Source organism: Mauremys reevesii, linkage group 3 (genome assembly GCF_016161935.1).
Source record: "Mauremys reevesii isolate NIE-2019 linkage group 3, ASM1616193v1, whole genome shotgun sequence".
Classification (NCBI taxonomy): Eukaryota; Metazoa; Chordata; order Testudines; family Geoemydidae; genus Mauremys; species Mauremys reevesii.
This window is the reverse complement of record NC_052625.1, coordinates 30332887-30357992: the sequence shown is the minus strand read 5'-3', so window position 1 is coordinate 30357992 and position 25106 is coordinate 30332887. Positions and strand designations below refer to the sequence as shown.

General features: G+C 41.2%; 1 protein-coding gene across 18 annotated transcripts in view; it reads left to right on the top strand.

The window, feature by feature from the left end:
- Positions 1-25106, top strand: part of NRXN1 (neurexin 1) — a 1269767-nt gene that overhangs the window by 437312 nt on the left and 807349 nt on the right. For all 18 annotated transcript variants that reach the window (XM_039529862.1, XM_039529854.1, XM_039529856.1 and 15 more), the window contains one exon: positions 24145-24446. In XM_039529862.1, coding sequence (XP_039385796.1) covers positions 24145-24446 — 302 coding nt within the window. The remainder of the gene's footprint in view (positions 1-24144; positions 24447-25106) is intronic.

Below are 25106 nucleotides of genomic sequence, written 5' to 3'. Positions count from 1 at the left end.
TTATTATATACATACATTCATTACCCTTTTGTGGTTAAGTATCACATTTGTTATTTCTGTCCTAAATGGTTATTTCTGAGTTCCAAGTTGTGGTGTACCTGGAAAATTTAAAAGGTATGAACTTAGGAAAGCCCCTATGCCAACCTGCTTTAATGCATCCTTTGTGTTAAAGGTCACAGCCATATATGAATCTTATGCTTTAGCTCATCACCATCTATCTAGGTGAAATGTCCCAAACATATGTATGCTAACCTTGCCTAAGCTCAACATAGAGGATGTGGCCTGCAGGTCCCTTGTGTTACAGCCAAAATATACTCTAATATAAACCTATTATAATAAAACAAATAATCAAACCCATAAGAAAATAAGAAACTTATAAGAAAAGATATGTAGGCAAGCAAGCAGGCTATCCTTAGATGTGTCTCATGTACCTGTTATGGAGATCAGTTCATTGCCAGGACACTTCTTTGGTTGACTAATGTACCTGTGGTCAGAACTTCCCCTTAAACTCTCTTTTCAGCTCCACAAATACTTGGGGGTTTCCATTTGGCCGTTTATCTGTGTAAAGTTTATCTGTTCAATGTTCATAGGCCTCAAGCTGTATGCTAACTTGCTGAAGCTAATATCTTACAGGATACAGGACTTTAGGTTTCTTGCATTACTGCTGATATAATGCCAAGAAGTAAATATAATAAAGGCAAAACAGCCCACTGGACTACAGGCCTCTAGCCACTACCGTCATAAAAATAATTCATAATAATACTATAGTTACCTTCCATACTCAAATATACACTTTCTGCAACCTCATGATAATTTTTATTTGTGTTATATTCCATTTTTAACCTAGACGCGCAGTAGATAATTCTGTTTTTTCCTGGAGAAAGATGGAAAAACCACATTTTTTTCGGGGCGGGGAATGAACAGCCCACTCCCAAACATTCAGAAACCATATCTTGTTATGCATAAGAATACTCTTTATTTTCTGTTATCCTGTTAAATGCATTACACTTTAAATTTCTTATTTTCACTGTGTAAATTGCGGCAATTACATGTACAATATGTACAAAGGTAACATAAATAATTTTACAGGTTGATTCAGTGCCAGTAAAAGACTACAGTATTGCTTCTCCTTAAAGTACAGCAAACTGATTTCTCCCCTATCACCATTTCCCTACAGGCGAAAGCTTGTGTAGTGTATTATTTCCAAAAATCCAATCAATGAATCATGCCTTTTACCTTACCCACACTGACGTTAATTAGATCACAAGAAAATAAAAGTACAAAATTATTACATTAGTGCTGTGAAATGTCCTTGTAGACAAGCTATAACTTCACTCTTTAAGTTCAGTTTCTGTTCTAACTCCAGATGCAGTTGCTTCTAACTGATAAGCCTTTTGAATTGTGCTGTACGATTTCCAGATCTGAAAGGTACAGTATATTGCCCACAGTTATTAAAGTTCCATACACCATTCTGTAAATATAAAACTTGTTCTTGCTGCCTGCGCTGAAAATCTAAGAAGAATAGATTGCTATTCAGGGGTATTTTCAGGATCCATTTTTGGGTGGTTGGTTGGGTACACAAAAATGTCATCTGGAATTTACATATGATTGTCACCAGTACAATAGTGTAGCTAATGAAGTCTGTGCAAGTGTCAAGGCAGATAAAGCACTTTCTGAGTCTGCAGCTCATTGAAATACTTTATCATATAACTCTCTCTACCTGTGACAAATGAAGTCAAATCCCAGACTGAATTTGTGCCTTCCAGAAAATAGACAATGTTACTGCTGCATATTGTGCTAGGCTCTACTCAAAGGTGCATGTCATATCATTTGAACTGTTAGCCACGTGAGAATAAGCCAATTCCACAATATGTATTCCATATAATGTCACAGGTTAATGCCTTTTCTACTTTGAGAAGCTTGGGGACTCTATAAAGGCCCTTTACGATTTATTTTCCAAAAAATAGTTCCTTTAATATTTTATTCTACAAAATGATTTACAAAGAGAAGACAGTGTTGCATGGAAAACGCCAAGAGTTGGTGGTTTTGTTTTCACAAAGTCCTTTGTTTTAGCCATTCTCCTTATTTATCTCCATAAAAGCTAGTAATGGGAAAGACCTGTTAGGTCATTCTGCCTAGCACTGAACACCTCCACCAAAGTCCTTGAATACTTTCAATTTCCATTGAAATTTGTGCTTTCTGAAGCTGCTCAGCACCTGGCAGATTGAGGCCTTTATTCCATCCCCATGAAGGTATGGGATTCTTTCCTGCAGTATATTCCTGTAGTACTTCAGTATTGTTAAAGCATCTCTGTGGATTTTCCAGTGGCATGTTGCAGTGTTGAGACGATGTTTAAAAAACAGGGGTACTTGTGGCACCTTAGAGATTAACAAATTTATTTGAGCATAAGCTTTCGTGGGCTACAGCTCACTTCTTCGGATGCTGTAGCCCACGAAAGCTTATGCTCAAATAAATTTGTTAGTCTCTACGGTGCCACAAGTACTCCTGTTCTTTTTGCTGATACAAACTAACATGGCTGCTACTCTGAGACCATGTTTGTAACTCATGTTTGAAGCCCAGCACAGATAGGGTCTTGAGTCCTCACAGATTCATATGGTCAAATCCACAGTGTGAATTCACATGTAGGCATTCATTTCAAGGCCATATAACAAACTTTAACTTCTCTTTGAAAGAAAGGCATTTGTGGAAGATACAAAATGAAAGCCTTTCAGATGGTGTCTGTTTACTCACACAAGCCGCTCCATCCTGGTGGGTCTGATTACAGAGAAAGATGCTGCATCTTCTGTACTGTCTCACCTTCTAAAATCAACTTATTATGCACAAAACCGTATTGTATGGGCAATTGTTGGAAGATTTATTGTTATGCAGTGCTTATTTGAACAGTAGTTAACTAGGATCAGAAAATTGCTTCTTTTTTATTACTGCATCCAAACCCCGGGATATGTTTTACTAATTCCATACTGATGTAAAGTAGAGAGAGAGAGAGAGAGATTCATTTATGATGTATCAGGAACTTAAGCTTTTAGTGTTGGAAATAATGTTCTTTATTACATAAATGAACTATTTAACTATATTTTTTCATATCAACTAATATAATACATTAGTTTTTAACTATAGTCATATCCCTTTGTTCTCTCAATTACATCTGTGTGTTAATAATAGCATGTGACTCAAGAAGCAGTTTGAAATAACTTTTAAGCTTCCCTGAAGATTTATGTTCTACCTTTTTCCCCAATGCTAAAATGAGGAAGGGATTAAGTTTGAAAACAGTGTTCTAATTTTGAAAATAATAAAATTCAGATTTTCTTTCAAACATTCTGGGATCTGTGTAAAATAAAGCATGGGGGAAGTTTTTTGATTGTTTGGTTATTTTGTATCAGCAATAACCTTGCTCACATGGAGTATCATGTGTACTGTGATTGAGGTCCATGGAACTACCTGTGGAATGAGGGCATTAGTAAATATGAGTAAAGATATCATAATCACACCCTTAACTTGGGTTTAATTGTGGCTTTGCCACAAGCCCTGAGCCAGGAACCCCACATTGTTGCTCTGTCCCTGGAACATACCAGGAAGCACCACATAAGATGGAACATGATTTGGTCCATAGCTTGTGTTAGTCAGACACTTGTCATATAAATTATGGAAGGAACAAGGAAACACCCTTAGTTTTATTTCATAGCACCTGGAAAAGTGACTGTAACCTCAGAATTATGCATATTCAAATAGGCAGGAAAACAGTGTGTTCATTTTCTTGAAGCAGTGCTTTGATTTATGGAAAACTATTGTGTTTCTTGGGGGAACAATTAATACCAGTAGTTTGTTAACTCTTCGTTTGCCTGGAATTTGCAGAAGGGTACATGGATTCTGTGTGCAGATTTCCAGTTAGAAAAGAATCTCGAAGAACCATTTCAGGGTCATTTTGTACCTGAACCTGAACTTCTGGGGTTTCACCTGCTCCAATGCCCACTGAAGCCAACAGGGGCCTTAGATTGGGCCTTTGGTAAAGTGTATTGCTCCTTAGTTGACCAAACTGCTATAGAATCATAGAATTATAGAATATTAGTGTTGGAACAGACCTCATCTAGTCGAATCCCTTGCTCAAAGCAGGACCAACACCAACAAAATTATCCCAGACAAGGCTTTGTAAAGCTGGGCCTTAAAAACCTATAAGGATGGAGATTCAGCCACCTCCCTAGGTAACCCATTCTAGTGTGTGTCGCCACCTTCCTAGTAAAATAGTGTTTTGTAATATCCAATCTAGACCTCTCCCACTGCAACTTGAGACCATTGCTTCTTGTTCTGTCATCTGCCACCACTGAGAACAGCCTAGCTCCATCCTCTTTGGAATTCCCCTTCAGGTAATTGAAGGCTGCTATCAAATCCCCCTCCCTCTTCTCTTCTGCAGAATAATAGCCCCAGTTCTCTCAGCTTCTCTTTGTAAGTCATATGCCCCAGCCCCCTGATCATTTTTGTTGCCCTCCGCTGGATTCTCTCCAATTTGTCCACATCCCTTCTATAGTGCGGGGACCAAAACTGGATGCAGTTCTCCAGGTGTGGCCTCACCAGTGCTGAATAGAAGGGAATAATCACTTCCCTCAATCTGCTGGCAATGCTCTTACTAATACAGCCCAATATATCGTTGGCCTTCTTGGCAACGAGGGCACACTGCTGACTCATATTCAGCTTCTCATCCACTGTAATCCCCAGGTTCTTTTCTAGAGAACTGCTGCTTAATGGTCCCCAGCCTGTAGCAGTGCATGGGATTCTTCCTTCCTAAGTGCAGGACTCTGCACTTGTCCTTGTTGAGCCTCATCAGATTTCTTTTGGCCCAATCCTCCAATTTGTCTAGGTCACTCTAGACCCTGTCCTTACCCTCTAGCATATCTACCTCTCCCCCCAGCTTAGTGTCATCTGCAAACGTGCTGAGGGTGCAATTAATCCCACCATCCAGTTCATTAATAAAGATATTGAACAAAACTGGCCCCAGGACTGACTCCTGGGACTCCACTTGATACCGTCTGCCAACTAGACATTGAGCCATTGATTACTACCCGTTGAGCTACTACAATCTAGCCAGCTTTCTATCCACCTTATAGTCCATTCATCCAATCCATACTTTTTTTAACTTGCTGGCAAGAATACTGTGGGAGACCATATCAAAAACTTTGCTAAAGTCAAGATATATCACATCCACCGCTTTCCCCATATCCACAGAGCCAGTTATCTCATCATAGAAGGCAATCTATGGTGGTCAGGCATGACTTGCTCTTGGTGAATCCATTTTGACTGTTCCTGGTCACCTTCCTCTCCTCTAAGTGCTTCAAAATTGATTCCTTGAGGACCTGCTCCATGATTTTGCCAGGGACTGAAGTGAGGCTGACTGGTCTGTAGTTCCCTGGATTCTCTTTCTTCCCTTTTTAAAATTTGGGCACTATATTTGCTTTTTTCCAATCATCCAGGACCTCCCTCGTTCGCCACGAATTTTCAAAAATAATGGCCAATGGCTCTGCAATCACATCAGCCAACTCCCTCAGCACCCTTGAATGCATTAGATCTGGAGCCATGGTGTTGTGCATGTCCAGCTTTTCTAAATAGTCCTTAACCTGTTCTTTCACCACTATCTGCGAAGTGCTATGCTTGTTTTGAAGCATATGGGTAAAACCCTTATTTGAGTTTTGAGGAGCAGCTAATGCAAATCAAACATATTGCTTGATGAATACTTACAGATATGTATGTTTTGTGTTTGAAATTATTTTCTTGACTTAAAAAGAAAAACCTTTAAAATGACGAGTTAAACTTTCCTTTCATACTATCTGAAGTAATTATATGAAGGATATTATCATTATAAAGTGAACTGATCGTGTAAGAGTTTCCAATTTTCTTGTTAATGACACATAGCTATCCATAGACAAAAGTCTATGTACTGTATTTTGTTTATAGAACACTCACTAATAATTAATGCAAATAATAATAATAATAATAATCAAAGCAGAAGTGTCCACATAAGCACCAATGTACTTCACCCTTTTACCTCAATTATAAGTATATAACTGTTTTTCAAAGTATGTCCTGAGGCATGTCCTATTTCAGAAAATAACCCAATCTGTAATTAAATAATGGGAGGTGAAAATCAGTGAAGTAATTACATAATAAAACAATGTTATAAATGGCTTAAAACTGCTTTTCTAGAGCAATAGAATTCTTTGTCACTGAGCTGGTGCTTTCTTTTATGCTAATATGTAGTAAAAATACAACTATCATTTTATTTCTTTGAAGCTGCTCCCCCGAGCCTCCTGCTTGCTGTAGGGGAGGGGAGGGCAAAGCGGGAGGCTAATGTCAGGGTGTTCCCCCCTGCTCCTGCACCCCACTTACTCCATCTCCATAGAGGGAGCAGGGACACAACCAGCCTCAGGACGGAGGGAGCAAAAAATACAAAAAAATAGTCTTTTGTCTGGTGAAAAAAATTTCCCTGGAACCTAACCCCCATCCCGTATTTACATTAATTCTTATGGGGAAATTGGATTCACTTAACATCATTTTGCTTAAAGTCACATTTTTCAAGAACATAACTACAACATTAAGCAAGGAGTTACTGTATTCATAAATCAGCTGTTACAGCCTCTAAACCTGAGAATTTTAAAGCACCCTAAAAACTCTCTAATACTTATTCAGCACAAAACAACAAAGTGGGAACTTGCATGACTAAAGACTGAGCAGATTCATTTACTTAGTACATTTTAATGCTCTGAAGATTGTATCATGTATGTTTTTTGTAACATGAGTTAACTACATACTTTGACTATGGAAAATAGGCAGTTCTTTGATATTAAAAAGATCTCATGCCACTTTATTAAATTGTATTTATACCAAAATAGATTAGTTTATATAAACTACAGAACTGTCAAACTCCCTTCTGGCAAACAAGTGGTCCCCCAAATGTCTGATTTTTTTTAACTTAAGTGCATATTCAAGAATTAGATTTGCTTTGATTATATACCTTTGATTTATTATTTTATATCCATATTTTATATACTTATGTCTCAGGCTTTTTTTTTAGTGCCCTTCTCAACACTATCTAAGCCCTGCAAAACCCATGCAATGTTTGTTTTTAATAAACACGTGGCTCTATGGTAAATCACATAGTAATTCTTTGAGCTTCCATGTCCATCCCATATTGCTTAGCACAGTACCCTTGCAATCTAAAAGCCTGATGCAAAGCCCATTGAAGTGGATAGGAATATTTCCATTGACTTCAGTGAGCTTTGGATCAGGGCCTAAGCACCAGAATTTATAAAGTGCTTAGTGCCCTCCATGCCTTGTAAGGCAGACCATATAAATGACTTTTTCTGTGCTTATCCTGTTGGAAAGACAGAGCAACTCTGGTTTGGATAGCTCTAACAATGTGTACTTACAGCTTAAGAATTACATTAGCAGCAATTTCAGGTTCAATAAAATATTCATGATAATAAATAATGAAGCATGATTGTCCTCAGTTTTATAAAAATATTTTATTTTAGAGATTATGGACTCAGTAAAATTGAGGTTATTTTGTTGGAATTATTGCACCAAAACCCAACAGTACTGTTTTTTCTCCTTTTCTTCCACAATTTCTCCAGGGAAACCTTATTTTGTTTCAGGAGGTTTCAACTGTGCAATATTGAGGATTGATATAGGAAATATGGGATTCTTTAATGTTAAAGATTTTGCTTCTTGCAGAAATGAATCATGGACCTGTTCAGTAGGAGCTATTTCCAAATTTACTAATGAAATGTCTTTGACAAAGATACCCGGCATTCCTATGCTGCAGCTCTGTATTAGAGATGGTAAAATAATTAAAAGCATTATCTGTGAATAATCTCTTCTCATTGAGTGAAGAAATTTGCAAATAATTATTTTGTGGAATATATTTAAATCATCTGTTAAGCTAGTTGAATACCGATGATAAAATCCAATGTTTTGTTTGTCCACTGACAAGAAAAAAAAACTCCTCAAGAAAATGACTGTTACTTGAGAAGCTTGAATCTGTAGCATCATCTCGAACACTCATATTCCCTTTCCCAGGTTCTGCCATCTTTCTGATATACTTTTTCGTTTTTCAGATGGAGATTTTGGTTGAGGACACTTTCAGGTCATAGTCTGATTATACCGAAAATAAACAGTATTTCTTCAAAAAGCTTACAGCAATGTGACAGGCATAAGTGTCTGCCAGGTGGAGCCAGCAGCAACAAGGGCCGGGTTCAGTATTTAGGGGTTCCTTTTCAACAATACAACACAAAACCGGCTCGAGCCCCCACCCAGTGACCTGGGACGATTACATACCACCCCCTGGGTGCCTCTAAGAGGCAATACTTCCCCTTTCGCAAGCACAGTCTGAGTGTAGCAAAACTTAATAAAAGGACGGAAGTAACTCAGCATTAATTTGGGAAAACACCGCAACTAGGGTTCATAAACACAAACCATGAGCAAAAGGCCCGCTTCCCCCCAAGTAAGTTGGGCAGTGTCCTTTTCCCCTCAGGTTCTTAAGTCCAGCAACCCAAAAGTCCCTTTAATGTGCCCGTCCCTTCTCTGTACCCCACTCACAGTTACTGTCCTTGGCCGGTGCAGCCCCAGAGTTGAGAGGTTCATCAGCAAAGTTCACCTCACACCTTACATGTTCTACTGCTTGGGCACTCGCTTGTCACCCCAACAGCTGATTGTCGCGCCTCTGTGGAGCTCTGCTCTGGCCCTTTCCACCAGCCACCCTGCTGGCCACTTGCCACACCTCTCAGCCAGCTACCCTGCTGGCCACTTGCCACGCCTCTCAGCCAGCTACCCTGCTGGCCACTTGCCACACCTCTCCACCAGCTCCCCAGCTGGCCACTCATCAAGATGTCTTCAGGGCCCCCCCCCCGCTTAACACAGCTCTCAGTGATTTAAGCTGTTAGTGCAGGAGCCTCACTGCTAGTGCACACTGGGCAGTCTCTTCAGTGATTTCAGCTCTGCAATATGTAACAAAACTCTCAATTCAATCTGAATTAGCTCTTTTATTATACTATGGAAATAAGAATGGTCAAATGGTGCCTGGGGCCCTTAAACAAGGGCCACACAACCAGATACAAGTACCTATCCCCACCCCCCTCTCAACTCATTGGTCTTTGGAACCCATGTCCCCTGCCTAGCGAGTATCGTTAAGTTGAGGGCGAGTCCCTCCATCGGGGTATGCCAGGTACAGTTCTGCTGCCCTCAGTTCACACAACAAGGATAACAATCCTTTATTATGCCTACCCCAATAACAAAGAGACTGGGGATCCAACACCAACCACAAGTGATCATTTGGGCAAGCAATCCCATCATGCTGAGCAGCTAGGCAAGGTGAATGTGTCCATGCAAACGAGATCAGCTTCTGAAGTCTTTTTCCACAGCGCACCACTAGATGTCAGGGGAAAGCTCATTCAGACTCTTCTTACATAAGCAAGAGATGGAAAAGGCCAGTGCCCACTGAAGTAAAGAGAAACACTCTTTTAAAAGATGAAGTAAAGAGCTGTACAGATGAAGCAATTTGCAGTGTGCAATAAGTGTTTTTTTTAGTTTGGTCTACAAAACCTGTATTCCTGAATGCTGTCTGTTGGCACCGTAGCTATTGACTAATATTTACATATTTAACAGATGAAGAGCTATTTAGTAACAACTCCTGTCCAATTTACATGTTAATTAGATTGCCCTAATGTAGTTTTTTGAAGTTCTGTACTAGCAGGGATATCCCAGCCTAGATGTGACTGTTGAATGGGACTCATTTCATAGCACTAGTGTTTTTATGTACATGTTTCCTTTGTGTTTTATGTTTTTCCATCTTGCATTACTAGAGTATCTCTAAATGAAGCTTCCTTTGCGGAGGGAGAAGAAAGAGAGGCTACTTATCATGTTGCTGTAAAATCAGTTTGTTTTCTTTCACCAGCTGCTGATTAGAGGTGAAAGAAAAATGCTGTGTTTTGGGTTGCTTTTGGAGAACTTCAAGAAATGAAGGGCCCAATACTGTGTGGTGTTGAAGCCTTCCAAACCATTTTCAATAGGAGTTGAGGATTAGCACTTTGTATGAGGAGCTCAGTGCTCTGCCCTAAAGTTCTGAATCAAAGCCCATTGAAACCAATGGAAAAACTCTGATTTCAGTGGGCTCAAGTCCAAAAGACTCAATTCTGCTTCCATTGAATTCAGTGGTAAAAGTCCTACTGACTTTAATAGGAAGTGGATCAGGTTTTAAGTGAGCAAATAGGAAATGTACCCTTCTCTGCACTACAGAATGTTAATTAATAAAACATGTTTACTGTCTGAGACCTTTGTGGTATAAATGGATCAGGTAACTTTTCTGTTTCATGCAGACCTTATTATTCACAATATGTATCCCTTTCTAGGAGAGAGATTATATGGTAGGTTTATATATTAAGAGAGTATTCAGAATGAAAACATGTTGCATTTAATTATTGATATTCACATTATGTTGTTTTTTTATGCAGGTAATTACATTTAGTCACTAAAATGCAACACTTTAGTTACTGCCATGCAGTTGTAATGTTTTCTCAGTTTTGTAGGCAACAACAAGCCATAAATTAGAAAACAAATATGATATTACTGAGTATGACTTAATGTCCTTTTTAATATCAGAGTAATCTGTGGGTCCCTGTAGCATTAACATATGGATGTGCATATATATGTCCTATAATTAGGCCTGTCAATTAAAAAAAATAATCACAATTAATTGTGCAATGAATTGCACTGTTAAACAATAATAGAATACCATTTATTTAAATGTTTTGGATGTTTTCTACATTATAAAATATAATTGATTTTAATTACAACACACAGTACACTGCTCACAGTGCTCACTTTATTTTTTCATTACAAATATTTGCACTGTAAAAAGCAAAATAAATAGTATATTTCAATTCACCTAATACAAGTATTGTAGTGTAATATCTTTATAATGGAAGTTAAACTTACAAATGTAGAACTATGTACAAAAAATAACTGCATTCAAAAATAAAACAATGTAAAACTTCAGAGCCTACAAGTCCACTCAGTCCTACTTTAGCCAATCGCTGAGACAAACAAGTTTGGTTACAATTTGCAGGAGATAATGCTGCCCACGTTTTGTTTACAATGTCACCTGAAAGTGAGAACAGGCATTCTCATGGCACTGTTGTAGCCATCATTGCAAGATATTTATGTGCCAGATGTGCTAAAGATTTATATGTCCCTTTATGCTTCAATCACCATTCAAACGGGACATGGGTCTATGCTGATGACGGTTCTGCTTGATAATGATCCAAAGCAGAGCTGACACATGTTCATTTTCATCATCTGAGTCAGATGCCACCAGCAGAAGGTTGATTTTCTTTTTTGGTGATTCGGTTTCTATAGTTTCCACATCGGAGTGTTGCTCTTTTAAGACATCTGAAAGCATTCTCCACACCTTGCCCCTCTCAGATTTTGGAAGGCACTTCAGATTCTTAAACCTTGGGTCGAGTGCTGTATCTATCCTTAGAAATCTCACATTGGTACCTTCTTTGCATTTTGTCAAATCTGCAGTGAAAGTGTTCTTAAAATAAACAACAGTGCTGGGTCATCATCTGAGACTGCTATAACATGAAATGTGTGGCAGAATGCAGGTAAAACAGAACAGGGGACATATAATTCTCCCCCAAGGAGTTCAGTCACAAATTTAATTAACTCATTATTTTTTAATGAGTCTCATGAGTATGAAAGCATGTCCCCTGGAATGGTGGGTGAAGCATGAAGGGGCATATGAATGTTTAGCAATTCTGGCACGTAAATACCTTGCAACGCCGGCTACAAAAGTCCATGCAAACTCCTGTTCTCACTTTCAGGTGACATTGTAAATAAGAAGCAGTCAGCAGTATCTCCCATAAATGTAAACAAACTTGTTTGTCTTAGCAATTGGCTGAAAAAGAAGTAGGAGTCAGTGGACTTGTAGGCGCTAAAGTTTTACATTGTTTTGTTTTTGAGTGCAGTTATGTAACAAAAAAGAAAATCTACATTTGTAAATTACACTTCCATGTACTGAGGTGAATTGAAAAATACTATTTTTTGTTTATCATTTTTACAATATTTATTATTTGTAATAAAAATAGTAATATAAAGTGAGCGCTGTACACTTGTAATCTGGGTTGTAATAGAACACAATATATTTGACAATGTAGAAAAACATCCAAAAACTATTTAATATATTTCAGTTGGCTTTCTATTGTTTAAGAGTGTGATTAATTTTTTTATTTGCAGTTACTTTTTTAGAGTTAATCGCATGAGTTAACTGTGATTAAGCAACAGCCCTACCTATAACATGGTAGTCTTTGATATTGTACGGGTTCTAAACAAATTTCTTGCCAGTCAAGAGTAAAACATGTTTCTTCTTGAGATTACTAAAGACTTATTTGAGTAAGAATTCACATTTTTCTTTCCTCTTTGTGATTCTGCCTGGCTTTGGCCACCATGTGTGGAATTCCTTAGAAAGAAGTCACTTAGTAGGCCAAATTCTGCACACAGCCACTTGGTAGAAAACTTGTGGGAGCCGCACTGGAAGTACAGAATATAAATTGCTGGCCATAATTTGCTATCTCCCAAGACCTCAGGGATTCTTCTCTTAAGAATCACAAAACAGACTGTGCGTTTTTATGTACACCCCTTAAACTGCAAGTGGTCGGCATGCAGTTTTGTCTTGCATTTGCATGGATTTGTGGGCTGCTTTTGCACTGTATATGTGTGATTATGACACTAACCAGAATATGGTCCAATGGCTACACTTTGATGCAGATGCACTGTAGCAGGAGTTCTCAAACTGGGGGTTGGGACCCCTTGGGGGTCGCGAGGTTATAACATGGGGGAGTCGCAAGCTGTCAACCTCCACCCCAAACCCCTCTTTGCCTCCAGCATTTATAATAGTGTTAAATATATTTTAAAAAGTTAATTTATAAGAGAGGGTCGCACTCAGAGACTTGCTATGTGAAAGGGGTCACTAGTAAAAAAAGTTTGAGAGCCACTGCACTGTAGGTTCACTGAACAGAAATTGTTAAGTAAAAGGACAGTGTTCATGAGCATGTTTGTTGTAGTTTTTTTCCATGTAAGCATTTGTTTAATAAAAGCTAAGTGTAATATAACTATAAACCCAGGACCCTGTTGTTGACTCTGCAAAGTCTGCTTTGCCCTATGGAGAAGAAATACTCCACTTTGAAACTTCCAACCCCGTCTTTTAAATATTAAACACAAAATTCATATTTGTGTGCTCACTACAACTGTAATAGCTTCTGTGAAAGGGGGGTTGCAAGAATCAGAGGGGTTACTTCTATGTCTGAAGTTGAAGATGGACTGGAATAGCAGTAAAAGTTTCATTTCACTCCAGGAAAGAGTCTGTGAGACTGCCAAAGCCACATGATATGATATCTGAGGGTATGTCTACACTATGAAATTAGGTTGAATTTATAGAAGTCGTTTTTTTAGAAATCTTTGTATACAGTTGATTGTGTGTGTCCCCACACAAAATGCTCTAAGTGCATTAAGTTGGTGACTGCATCCGAGTACCGAGGCTAGCGTCGACTTCCGGAGCATTGCACTGTGGGTAGCTGTGAGTAGCTATCCCACAGTTCCCGCCGTATCTGCTGGGTTGAGATCCCAATGCCTGATGGGGCAAAAACAGTGTTGCGGATGGTTCTGGGTACATGTCGTCAGGCCCCCCCCCTCCCTCCGTGAAATCAATGACAGGCAATCGTTTCACGCCTCTTTTCCTGGGTTACTTGAGCAGATGCCATACCACGGCAAGCATGGAGCCCGCTCAGCTCACTGTCACCATACGTCTCCTGGGTGCTGGCAGATGTGGGACTGCATTGCTACACAGTAGCAGCTCATTGCCTTTTGGCAGCAGACGGTGCATTACGATTGGTAGCCATCGTCGTCATATTCCTGGGTGCTCTTTTAGCCAACCTCGGTGAGATCGGTCAGGGGCGCCTGGGCAGACATGGGAGTGACTCAGCCAGGTCATTCCCATCTTCTGCCGAGCACCCAGGAGATGATGATGGCTAGCAGTCATACTGCATCGTCTTCTGCCGAGCACCCAGGAGATGACAATGGCTTGCAGTTGTACTGCACCGTCTGCTGCCAGCCTAAGATGTAAAAGATAGATGGATCAAAACAAGAAATTGATCCGATTTGTTTTGTGAAATCAACGGCCTGCTAAACCCAGGGTTTTGAGTTCAATCCTTGAGGGAGCCATTCTGTGTGACAGTTGTTTGTGTTTCTCCTTGATGCAAAGCCACACCTTTTGTTGATCTTAATTCCCTGTAAGCCATGTCATCAGTCGCCCCTCCCTCCATCAGAGCAATGGCAGACAATTGTTTTGCGCAAAACCAGGCGAGGAGGCGACAGCAGCTCAGTGATGAGAGGGACATGGTCATAGACTTCTCACAAAGTATGGGCTGGGCAATGTGCCCCGGCAATGTGCACATCATTCTGATGAGCTCTGCAAACACGCTGGCCAAACAGGAAATGAAATTCAAAAGTTCGCGGGCCTTTTCCTGTCTACCTGGCCAGTGCATCTGAGTTGAGAGCGCTGTCCAGAGTGGTCACAATGGAGCACTCTGGGATAGCTCCCAGAGGCCAATACCGTCGAATTGCGTCCACACTATCCCAAATTCGACCCAGCAAGGCCGATTTCAGCACTAATCTCCTCGTCGGAGGTGGAGTAAAGAAATCAATTTAAAGAGCCCTTTAAGTCGAAAGAAAGGGCTTAATTGTGTGGACGGGTCCAGGGTTAAATCGAGGTAACGCTGCTAAATTCGACCTAAAGTCGTAATGTAGACCAGGCCTGAGTTTCCAGTTACCTTCCCACTCCTCTGTTTGCTAACCTTCCAATACTCTTTCAGCCAGCCCTTAACTGGTAAAACAGTGAAATGCAAATGAAACCAGTGAAGCAGAACCTGTGGGCCTGATTAAGATTTCAGACTAGTGTAAATCAGTATGTAAAGGATCGTTGACCCTTACTAAAACTCCGTGGCTGGCATGTTTTAGTTGGCTAGCTACCAATACTAAAAAGAAAGGGGAGGGGTCGATGGGAAATCAGGACCCTAAGACAGACAATCCCCAGGAACAATAGGGAGAGGACAGTGCTCCTGGTCAGACTGATTGACAGGTCAGGCAGGCTAATCAGGGAGTCAGGAGACTGGGGGTCCCATCCACCGTGTGAGCTGAAATTGCCTGGGTCAGATAGAGTGGGGCCAAGCTAAGGGGAAAGCAGGGGCCCAAGCTGAGCTGGGGAGCAGAGTTACAGAAGCAGCCCACAGACCTGTGCTGGGAGGAGAGCTGCAGCAATCAGAGCCACAGGGGCCAGAGAAGCAGTCCAGGGAGCTGGAGGCAGAGCAGCACCAGTGCTGAGACAGAGTGGAGCTGAGGCAGAGTGGAGCTGGAGCAGTCCGGAGACAGGTGCAGTGAGCAGCTGGGGAGAGTGAGGGGGGACCCTGGGCAGCAGGCGCAGTGCAGGGAGACACCCCCAGCCAAGACGACTTTCAGGCCAGACTTGGAGGGGGATCGTAATCCCAATGGAGTGGGGGCGACACTGGGAAGGAGGGTCCTAGAGCCTGAGGGCGTGTGGCGAGCCCCAGAGCAAGTGTCTGACCTGCAGCATCCATGCAGCACTGCCAGAGCCTGAGAAGGAGGCCTGGGACTTGTGAGGAACAGCCTGAACTTCCCCTACATTCCAGAGACATTGGTTGTGATGTCCCCATGCTGCAGAGCAGGGTTATGTGTTTTCGTTTAACCTTTCCCATTTTTTCCTTATTTTTAAATTTGATTGCTGTTTAATAGATTGTATTTCCTTTGAACTGTATGTAACGACCATTGGGTCAGGGAAGCATCGAGTGCAGAGAGAACACCGCAGAGTGGGGACACCTTAGATCCTGCCTTAAGTGGCCATGACAAGGTTGGGGGTCAAGCCCCCCCAGGAATCCTGGGCCCAGCCTTGTTGGGGTTATGAGGACTCTGCCACACAGGAGAGTGGAAGGGGAACCCTTGAGGTCAGGCAAGCTCCTGGGGAAGTGGGAGCAAGGACTCAGATCCTTTCCCTAGCCCATTTCACCAGGACAGTGCATAAGCCAGGAAAGTTCCCCACAATAGCGGGACCATTGCCCTGCTTACAAGTAGTAACTCAATCCAAGTCAGTGTGCCAATAGTCACACGATGGGTGTAAACCCCTGTTTTTGTTGTTGTTTGTTTTTTACAATTAAATACATTTATATACAGCAACGTAAAACCCATCATAGTTCCCTTATGCCTCTCACTAAGTGTTTGGTTTAGTTATACTCCTGAGGTGGTTGCTCTTTGAGGCACAGCAGACAATTTAATAAGCCTTTTTTTGTAGATATTTAAGAAAGGAAAGTAGATACTTCACTCCTTTGAAATGTTGGTCCCCAGCTAACAGATCTGTCATCTTGTCAAAGAGAGGAGTGTCTGTCAGAAAGCATCTCCCTCATGCCCCTGTTGCTATTTGGAAGTTTCAAGGCTGTGTTAAGGTTCATATTTTTTCTCCCTCTTTCTGCAGAGCCTTTATTATATACTGTAATTTTAATATTGCATAATTTTTGTTCATTTTCCCCACTTTGGTTTAGTATTTATTTTCTATAAACAACATTTTCATTGTAAGGTCTAACATCTAGGAGGGGAGGGATAGCTCAGTGGTTTGAGCATTAGTCTGCTAAACCCAGGGTTCTGAGTTCAATCCTTGAGGGGGGCCGCTTAGGGATCTGGGGCAAAAATTGGTCCTGCTAGTGAAGGCAGGGGGCTGAACTCAATGACCTTTCTAGGTCCCTTCCAGTTCTAGGAGATTGGTATATCTCCAATTATTACCTTTTTTATCTAGCACAGCCTCTCTTTCAACCTCACTTTTGAGCTCAAATTTCCCTTCAGTTATACAACTGCAACTCCTACTAGTTGAACAACAAGACTGTGCTGTGCTAGATATTAGACCCGTAAAGCTCAATGTGTTCAGATGTTAGTAGCTGTTTGGACTTAAAAATATTTTGTCATAGGTGAAATCCACCTAGGTGAATGTTTCAATACAAGTAAATAAATAAAATTAATGGAAAAGGTGAATGATGTAGAAACTTAGTAATGTACAGTAATAAATGGAAACTTCTGATAATTATGTAAAATATATAGTAAAAGAATATGTTCATCTTATATCCACTTCTGTGCATGGGATCAATTTATCTCCCAGTCTGAGCACTATAAGCACAACTTTATGAAACATGTAAACAGATGTATACATAAGAGACAGGTAGTCTTTGTAAAATCTGCCCTGATTGTATCCATGCGATTGTATCCATAAGATTCCCTGGAATCTGAAGAGAAACAATAACGTTGCTGGCCCCAGTTCTCTCAGGCTGATGTTCTCGGCACATAGTCTGCATCCATAGAGATGATGGCAGGTCCAGTTGTGATAAGGCCCTCCTTGTCAGGTGATCGTTCCCATTCGTCCTGACCATCAGCCCCTGCCCATGATTTGGGCTTCCTCTATGGATGTATTAGCTCTGGACTTTATAGCTCAGCTCATTTTTTTTGTTACCAAAACCACCCATTTCATGATGCATTTCTCCTGCCCTCCTAGGCCAGTGAATCCTGGCATAGGAAGCAACCAGAGTGACAAATGCAATCAAATAGTATGTCTGAAATGAAATTATGCCCAGTTTTGAAGTTCATACTATGTAGATCTGACTCCATGTTTGAGAGAGGCACTGCATGAAGGCAAAATTAGCATTGAAGAGGATTCTGCTGTGTGCATAATAACCAGAAATATGCATGAACTTCAGATGGATACTCATGTCCTTGTAGGACTTGTCCATCATCACATGGGATTTAGTTCACCTCCTTATTTCTGCAGACAATGACCAATACATAACAAAACTTTGCTTCTTCCTTGATCTATACAGTGAGACAGTGGGACTGTATCACCCACACTGGGATAGGAAATGAGGCAAACCTACCTATCTTTTATAAAAGCAGTAAAGTGTCCTGTGGCACCTTATAGACTAACAAACGTTTTGGAGCATGAGCTTTTGTGGGTGAATACCCACTTCGTCGGATGCATGACATGCATCCCACTTCAAGCTCATGCTCCAAAACGTCTGTTAATCTATAAGGTGCCACAGGACTCTTTGCTGCTTTTACAGATCCAGACTAACACGGCTACCCCTCTGATACTATCTTTTATAGTTGCTATTACTGTAGTATCTGAGCACCTCACAATCTGGAATGTAGTTATCCTCTTGACACCAATGTTTGGTAGACAAGTAGTACAGATGGGGAACTGATGCACAGAGAGACTAAGAGCTAGATTTACAAAGGGACTTAGATGCCTAACTGCCACTCCCAGTGCCTAAATCCAAGAATCAGGCCCCATTGGGATTCACACAGGCCATCCAGCAACTTCTGAACACCATAGGAGCATAAACTCAGTTGGTGCCTACATTTTTGCAGTGTAAATTCCCACACTTCTACCTGTATGTGTGTACAGTGAAGCCCCACACCGGGCAGCATGATGCTTAAGCATCAGAGAGATGTAAAATGGGGGAAAGCTTGGCATTCCTCCACCTAACTTGTCTGTGGGCTCCGATCCAGTAAGTGTGCTCCATGCTCACTTACTGGATCAGGCCCAATAGGTGAAATCACATAAAATGCCCCTCCCACCAAGGGAGGTGAGCTGTATGAGGATCTCCCTCATAATTTTTATCCCAGTATAATATTAGCTGTCAAGGTGTCACCCCCACTCTGAACTTTAGGGTACAGATGTGGGGACCTGCATGAGATAACCCCTAAGCTTATTTACCAGCTTAGATCTAGTAGCTGCCACCACCAAATAGTTTAAACAAATGTTTATGGGAGAGTCATTCGGAAACTCTGTCTTCCCCCCAAATATTTCCCAGTCTTTATCCCCCTTTTCTTAGCAGGATTGAGACTGATTCACTTCCCACCAATTCCTGGTGAGCCCAGATCCAAAAAACCCTTGGATCTTAAAACAAGGAAAAATCAATCAGGTTCTTTAAAAGAAGACTTTTAATTAAAGAAAAAGGGTGAAAGGAATACCACTGTGAGATTAGCATGCAAGTTACTCTCACAGACAACAGATTCAAAACACAGAGGATGTCCCTCTGGACAAAACTTAAAGTTACACAAAAGAAACCTAGTTTGATTCTCCCTCTTATGCAAAACGAAGTCACAAAAGAAAATAAAAAATAATCTAATACATTCCTTCTCTAAATACTACTTTTAAGAAATGTTAGATGGCTGATTCCTGGATCCTTCCCTCCAGCACAAACTTATTGAACAGACAAAGACTGATTTCCCTCCTCCCTCTTTGAAAACATCTTGTCCCTCCATTGGTTCCTCTGGTCAGGTGTCAACTAGGCTATGTGAACTTCTTAACCCTTTACAGGTAAAAGAGGAATTAACCCTGGACTGTCTGTTTATAACATTAGCATATTCAGCAGGGATGTGGAAGACTGTCAGATCAATTCCCCCCTCCACCTGAGGGGAAAAAGGGATTTGACCAGAGATCTGCCACCTCTCCTCTGGACAGAAGGTGGGAACTGGGAGTCAGGGGAGTGACCTAGCCACAAGGGTATAGGATATTCTGATGTGGGGCTCCCTTAGTCTCTCTGTTGAAGCTGTTCTGGTGTGAATAAATAATGAAAGAGTCATTGAGCCAGAGGTTGGGAGAAGGGAGGGAGAGCACTTGGAGGAGAGGAAGGTGATCAGGAACAGTCAACATGGATTCACCATGGGCAAGCCATGCCTGACTGCCTTCTATGGCTCTGTGGATATGGGGAAAGCAGTGGATGTGATATATCTTGACTTTAGCAAAACTTTTGATACAGTCTCCCACAGTATTCTTGCTAGCAAGTTGAAAAAGTATGGCTTGGATGGAAAGCAGGCTAGATTGTCGGGCCCAACAGTGATCAATGTCAATGCTCAATGTCTAGTTGGCAGCCGGTATCAAGTGGAGTAACCCAGGGGTTGGTCCTGGGGCCAGCTTTGTTCAATATCTTTATTAATGATCAGGATGATGGGATGGATTGCATTTGCACCCTCAGCAAATTCAGAGATGACACAAAGCTGGGGGAAGTGGTAAATATGCTAGAGGGTAGGGATAGGGTCCAAAGTGACTTAGACAAATTGGAGGATTGGGCCAAAAGAAATCTGATGAGTTTCAACAAGGACAAGTGCAGAGTCCTGCACTTAGGATAGAAGAATCCCATGCACCGCTACAGGCTGGGGACCGATTGGCTAAGTGGCAGTTATTCAGAAAAGGATCTGGGGATTACAGTGGATGAGAAGCTGGATATGAGTCAACAGTGTGCCCTTGTTGCAAAGAAGGCTAACGACATATTGGACTGCATTAGTAAGAGCATTGCCAGCAGATTAGAAGGAAGTGATTATTCTCCTCTATTTGGCACTGGTGAGGCCACATTTGGAGTATTGTGTTCAATTTTGGGGCCCCCACTACAGAAAGGATGTGGACAAATTGGAGAGAGTCCAGCGGAAGGCAGCATAAATGATCAGGGGGCTGGGGCACATGACTTACAAGGAGAGGCTGAGGGAACAGGGCTTATTTAGTCTGCAGAAGAGAAGAGGGAGGGGGGATTTGATAGCAGCCTTCAACTACCTGAAGAGGATGGAGCATGGCTGCTCTCAGTGGTGGCAGATGACAGAACATGCAGCAATGGTCTCAAGTTGCAGTGTGGGAGGTCTAGGGTTGGATATTAGAAAACACTATTTCACCAGGAGGTTGATGAAGCACTGGAATGGGTTACCTAGGGAGGTGGTAGAATCTCCATCCTTAGAGGATTTTAAAGTCTGGCTTGACAAAGCCCTGGCTGGGAGGATTTAGTTGGTGTTGGTCCTCCTTTGAGCAGGGGGTTGGACTAGATGACCTTCTGAGGTCTCTTCCAACCCTAATCTTCTATGAGTCTACGAGAGCAGACATGAGGATAACTCTATAGCAGGGATCATCAACCTTTGGCACGCAGCCTATTGGGGTAATCTGCTGGCAGGCTGCGAGATATTTTGTTTATGTTGACCATTCGCAGGTGCAGCTCCCAGTGACCGCTGTTTGCTATTCCTGGACGAAGGTTGCCACCCACCTGCTCTAAAGCCTGGTGGTTCAGGCAGTCATCTGAATGTAGGGAGACTCATGATCCACTCCCCCTACTCCAAAATTTTAATTATTTATCCACATTGAAATAGCTTCAACAGAATATCCCATAGCTCAGTAGCTAGAGCATTCAGCTGAGATGTGGCAGATCCCTGTTCATATCTCTTCTCACCCTCAGGTGGAGGAGGATGTGAACTGGAGGTCTCCCATATCCTAGTTGAGGACCGTAGTCAGTGGCCTAAAAATGATGTGGGTCATCCTGCTGCAGTGGCAGCAAAAATTATGTAGGCACCTAACTCCAAAAAAGGGTTTGCAGCTGAGAATCCCCCCTGAAATGTGGCCACTCTAGCCCTAGCACCATGGTGCACTGTGGGAAAACTTTACTGCCCGCCCTATGTGTTACCAGGAATCAGCTCGCTTTGCAAAAGTCTTGACTGGTTCACTCTCCATTGCAAACCCAGAAGGCTCTCTGATAATGTGGTTGCAGATCAGTGATCAGAAGAGTATGGATTAACAACACTGCCCTGAGCTGATGCTGTTCGCAAAGGGGAGTGACTTCCATTTTCAATAGAGTGGACTGCAGATTGTTGGGATAGAGAGGATCAGGGAAGTTGTCCCACAGAATTCTGGGATATTTCTGGCTGACTTCCATGACCAGACACAAATGTGGTTGCATCTACACTGGAAAGCAATAGGGCTCAGACCCTCGGTCCTGTTTTAATTTGAACTTGGACCCTCCAACCCTGCAGGGACTTGGGACCGTTGGTCTGAGCCCTGGATTAGCGTAATTGGAGTATAGATGCAAGGGAGGGTTAGGCTTGAGCTCAGTACAGACATACTCTAAGAAGGGCATGGCTTAGGCCTTCCCCTCAACATCTCCCAGTGGTTACCACAGGCAGGATCTTCCTAGTGTGCTGGCTTTTGTGAATCCCATTTGGAGGTACCTGCCTCTCCCTATTTATTGTATAGAGAGCCAAGATGTCTAACTCAGGTTTTATCAATTCCAGCAATTTTTGAGGTGCCTAAAATTTAGGCTTAATTTCCTTTGTTTGGCCTTTAATCACTCTGTGTTACAGGTGATATCTACAAAAGCAGGTGATACTTGCCCCACAGAGGTCTTGTGAAGCTAAGTTAATTAACCTTAATAAAGTTATTTGAGAACTCTGGATAGATGGTTCTATATAGGTGCAAATGTTATTGTTTTGAAGCTGATAAAAGCAGCAAAGAGTCCTGTGGCACCTTATAGACTAACAGACGTTTTGGAGCATGAGCTTTCGTCTGTGAATACCCACTGCATCCGACGAAGTGAGTATTCACCCACGAAAGCTCATGCTCCAAAACGTCTGTTAGTCTATAAGGTGCCACAGGACTCTTTGCTGCTTTTACAGATCCAGACTAACACGGCTACCCCTCTGATACTTGAAGCTGATAGGCCATCAAAGTGAATAGCTGGTGTGCAGCCTCTGTGAGACCTCTCTTGAGAGCCACTCCCCTCCCCCAAATAATAGTAAATGATGATCATATCATCAACAGTGTTTATGTAATGGCAAAGTGGAAGATGGTGGTGAGAATTTTAATTTGCATTGTATTACCCCCTATGATTCGATTGGCCTTTCCTGGTTTTGTAAGAAGTAGCCAAACCATCTGTTACGATAGCTCTATAGCAGTGAAAGCATTTCCTTTGATTACTGCAGACTTTTTCCTTTAGAAAGTATGGTGTCCAATTCTGAGCAGGTTTTTTTTTTAAGTGAGATTTTTCTCCTGAGAGGGAAATTCTACTTTCCTCCTTTGTATCATACACCTAGCCTTTGAGATATGTTAGGGTCTTCTCTGAAGGAATTTTGGAGTACAAATGACAATTTGTCATTGAAGTAAAAGGGGCTGGCTTGATATGGCAAACAATGTTAAACCTTTTGAACCTGTTTTTCCACTGCATTGCAGCTGGTACAAAGTGGATGTAAAACGTTACCTTATTAGAATTCTGCTCTCGTTTAGACAATGAGGTGTTTTACACCTGCTTTGAACTAACTTTGAACAGGTGTAAATGACTTTACAAGGGGAAAAGGAGTAGAGAATCATAGCATGAAATTCTGGCTCTGATTAAGTCCATGTCACAAGTCCCATTGATTTTAACAAGGCCAAGATCCCATCATAGTTTCTAGTAGAGTGAATGAATAGTACCCTTAGAGGTGCAAGATATTTTTTCTTCAAGATACTGTCTACACTGGGAAAATGCATTCTAGAAAACTTGTTCCCTAACATATCTTCACTAGCATGATGTTAAACACAATTTTGCCTTTAGTGTGAACAGGGAAAGTCATGTTTAAAAGCTTGGTACCTGGTTGTGGGGAGGATCTTAGCATTTAACCAAGCTAAGGTGTTTCTGAACATGGCTTGTCTCTTTGTACGCTACGTGCTCAGTTGTGTTCAAAATTATTAGTCAAATGGTTTGTTAATGTATTCTAACCTGATACTATTTTCCCAGTATAGACATGGCCACTGAAAGTTCCTTCAGTCATACTTAGGGCTTGTCTGCAAAGAGGCATTCAGAAAAGTTAAGGTGAATCCTCTTGGGAGGATTAAGTCAGAGTGAACTAAGGCCACTTCCCTTCTGAATTAAAGCATACACAAGAGGGTTTAATGTGCTTTAATTTATGTGAATTGACTTCACACTTTTAACTGATTCACTTTAACTTTCTAGAGTATCCTTGTGTAGAGACGACCTTAGAAAAGTAATTTAATTTGAATGTAATGCTGATTGGTCTGTTTCTGTTGGCTTCTTAATGGATTTTAAGTATTGTAAACACACAGTACTCTGTGTGACATAATATTTATTGGTGATGACACTAAAGTTAACTACAAAAAAGGCTGCTTTTCATGAATTTTATTTTTAAGTTCCAGAGATTTTAAATCTTTTTTTTCCTTTTATTTGTCAGGAAAAGAAGAATATATTGCAACATTCAAGGGATCGGAATATTTCTGCTATGATTTGTCCCAGAACCCCATACAGAGCAGCAGTGATGAAATAACTCTGTCATTTAAAACTCTTCAGAGGAACGGACTGATGCTTCATACAGGAAAATCAGCTGATTATGTCAATCTTGCACTGAAAAATGGAGCTGTCTCGTTGGTCATTAATTTGGGCTCAGGGGCCTTTGAAGCACTGGTGGAACCTGTGAATGGAAAATTTAATGACAATGCCTGGCATGATGTGAAAGTAACCAGGAATCTGCGTCAGGTAACAGTACAATGGATACAAGAATAACTGACTGTTTCTGCTACAGCTAAATGTGTGATGCTTTGAAATCTGAATAGTGTGACATTGGATGTTTAGTTGGCATTTAAAATAGCTTTTTATTTACACACATAGGGATATTCCTGCCACACTTGAGCAGGGGCATATCTAGAAAGTAGTGGGGGCAAGAGGCTGTTTAAATGAGACAGTATTATAGTCAGATATTTCAAAAGACTTCAGGTATCATGCACGTATTTCTCTTGTACAATTTTCTGTCCTTACAGTTTTATATTAGTCACTATTACACACTGATAATTGTCCATGGGGCTTGTATTTCTGTAGCTGAATCACAGCTCATTAGTTTAAAGAAACTTTTTATCTATTTTCCCCCCTCAAATAAGTGGGCAATAGACTCATTCTCAAAATAACCCTCATACATTTTTTGGTGGCATTTTCTGTCTCATAGCCACGTCTAACTGAACAAAAACAGCAACAACAACAACAACAAAACCTTGTAGGCTCCAATTCATTAGTAAAATGCATGTCTATATTGGGGTCATTTTGTATTTTGGTAGATAATCCTTGGAGGATGGAATGAAATTCCAAGTATGTGTATACACTATATAAACTTATTTATAACATAAATATATAGTGTATGCACAT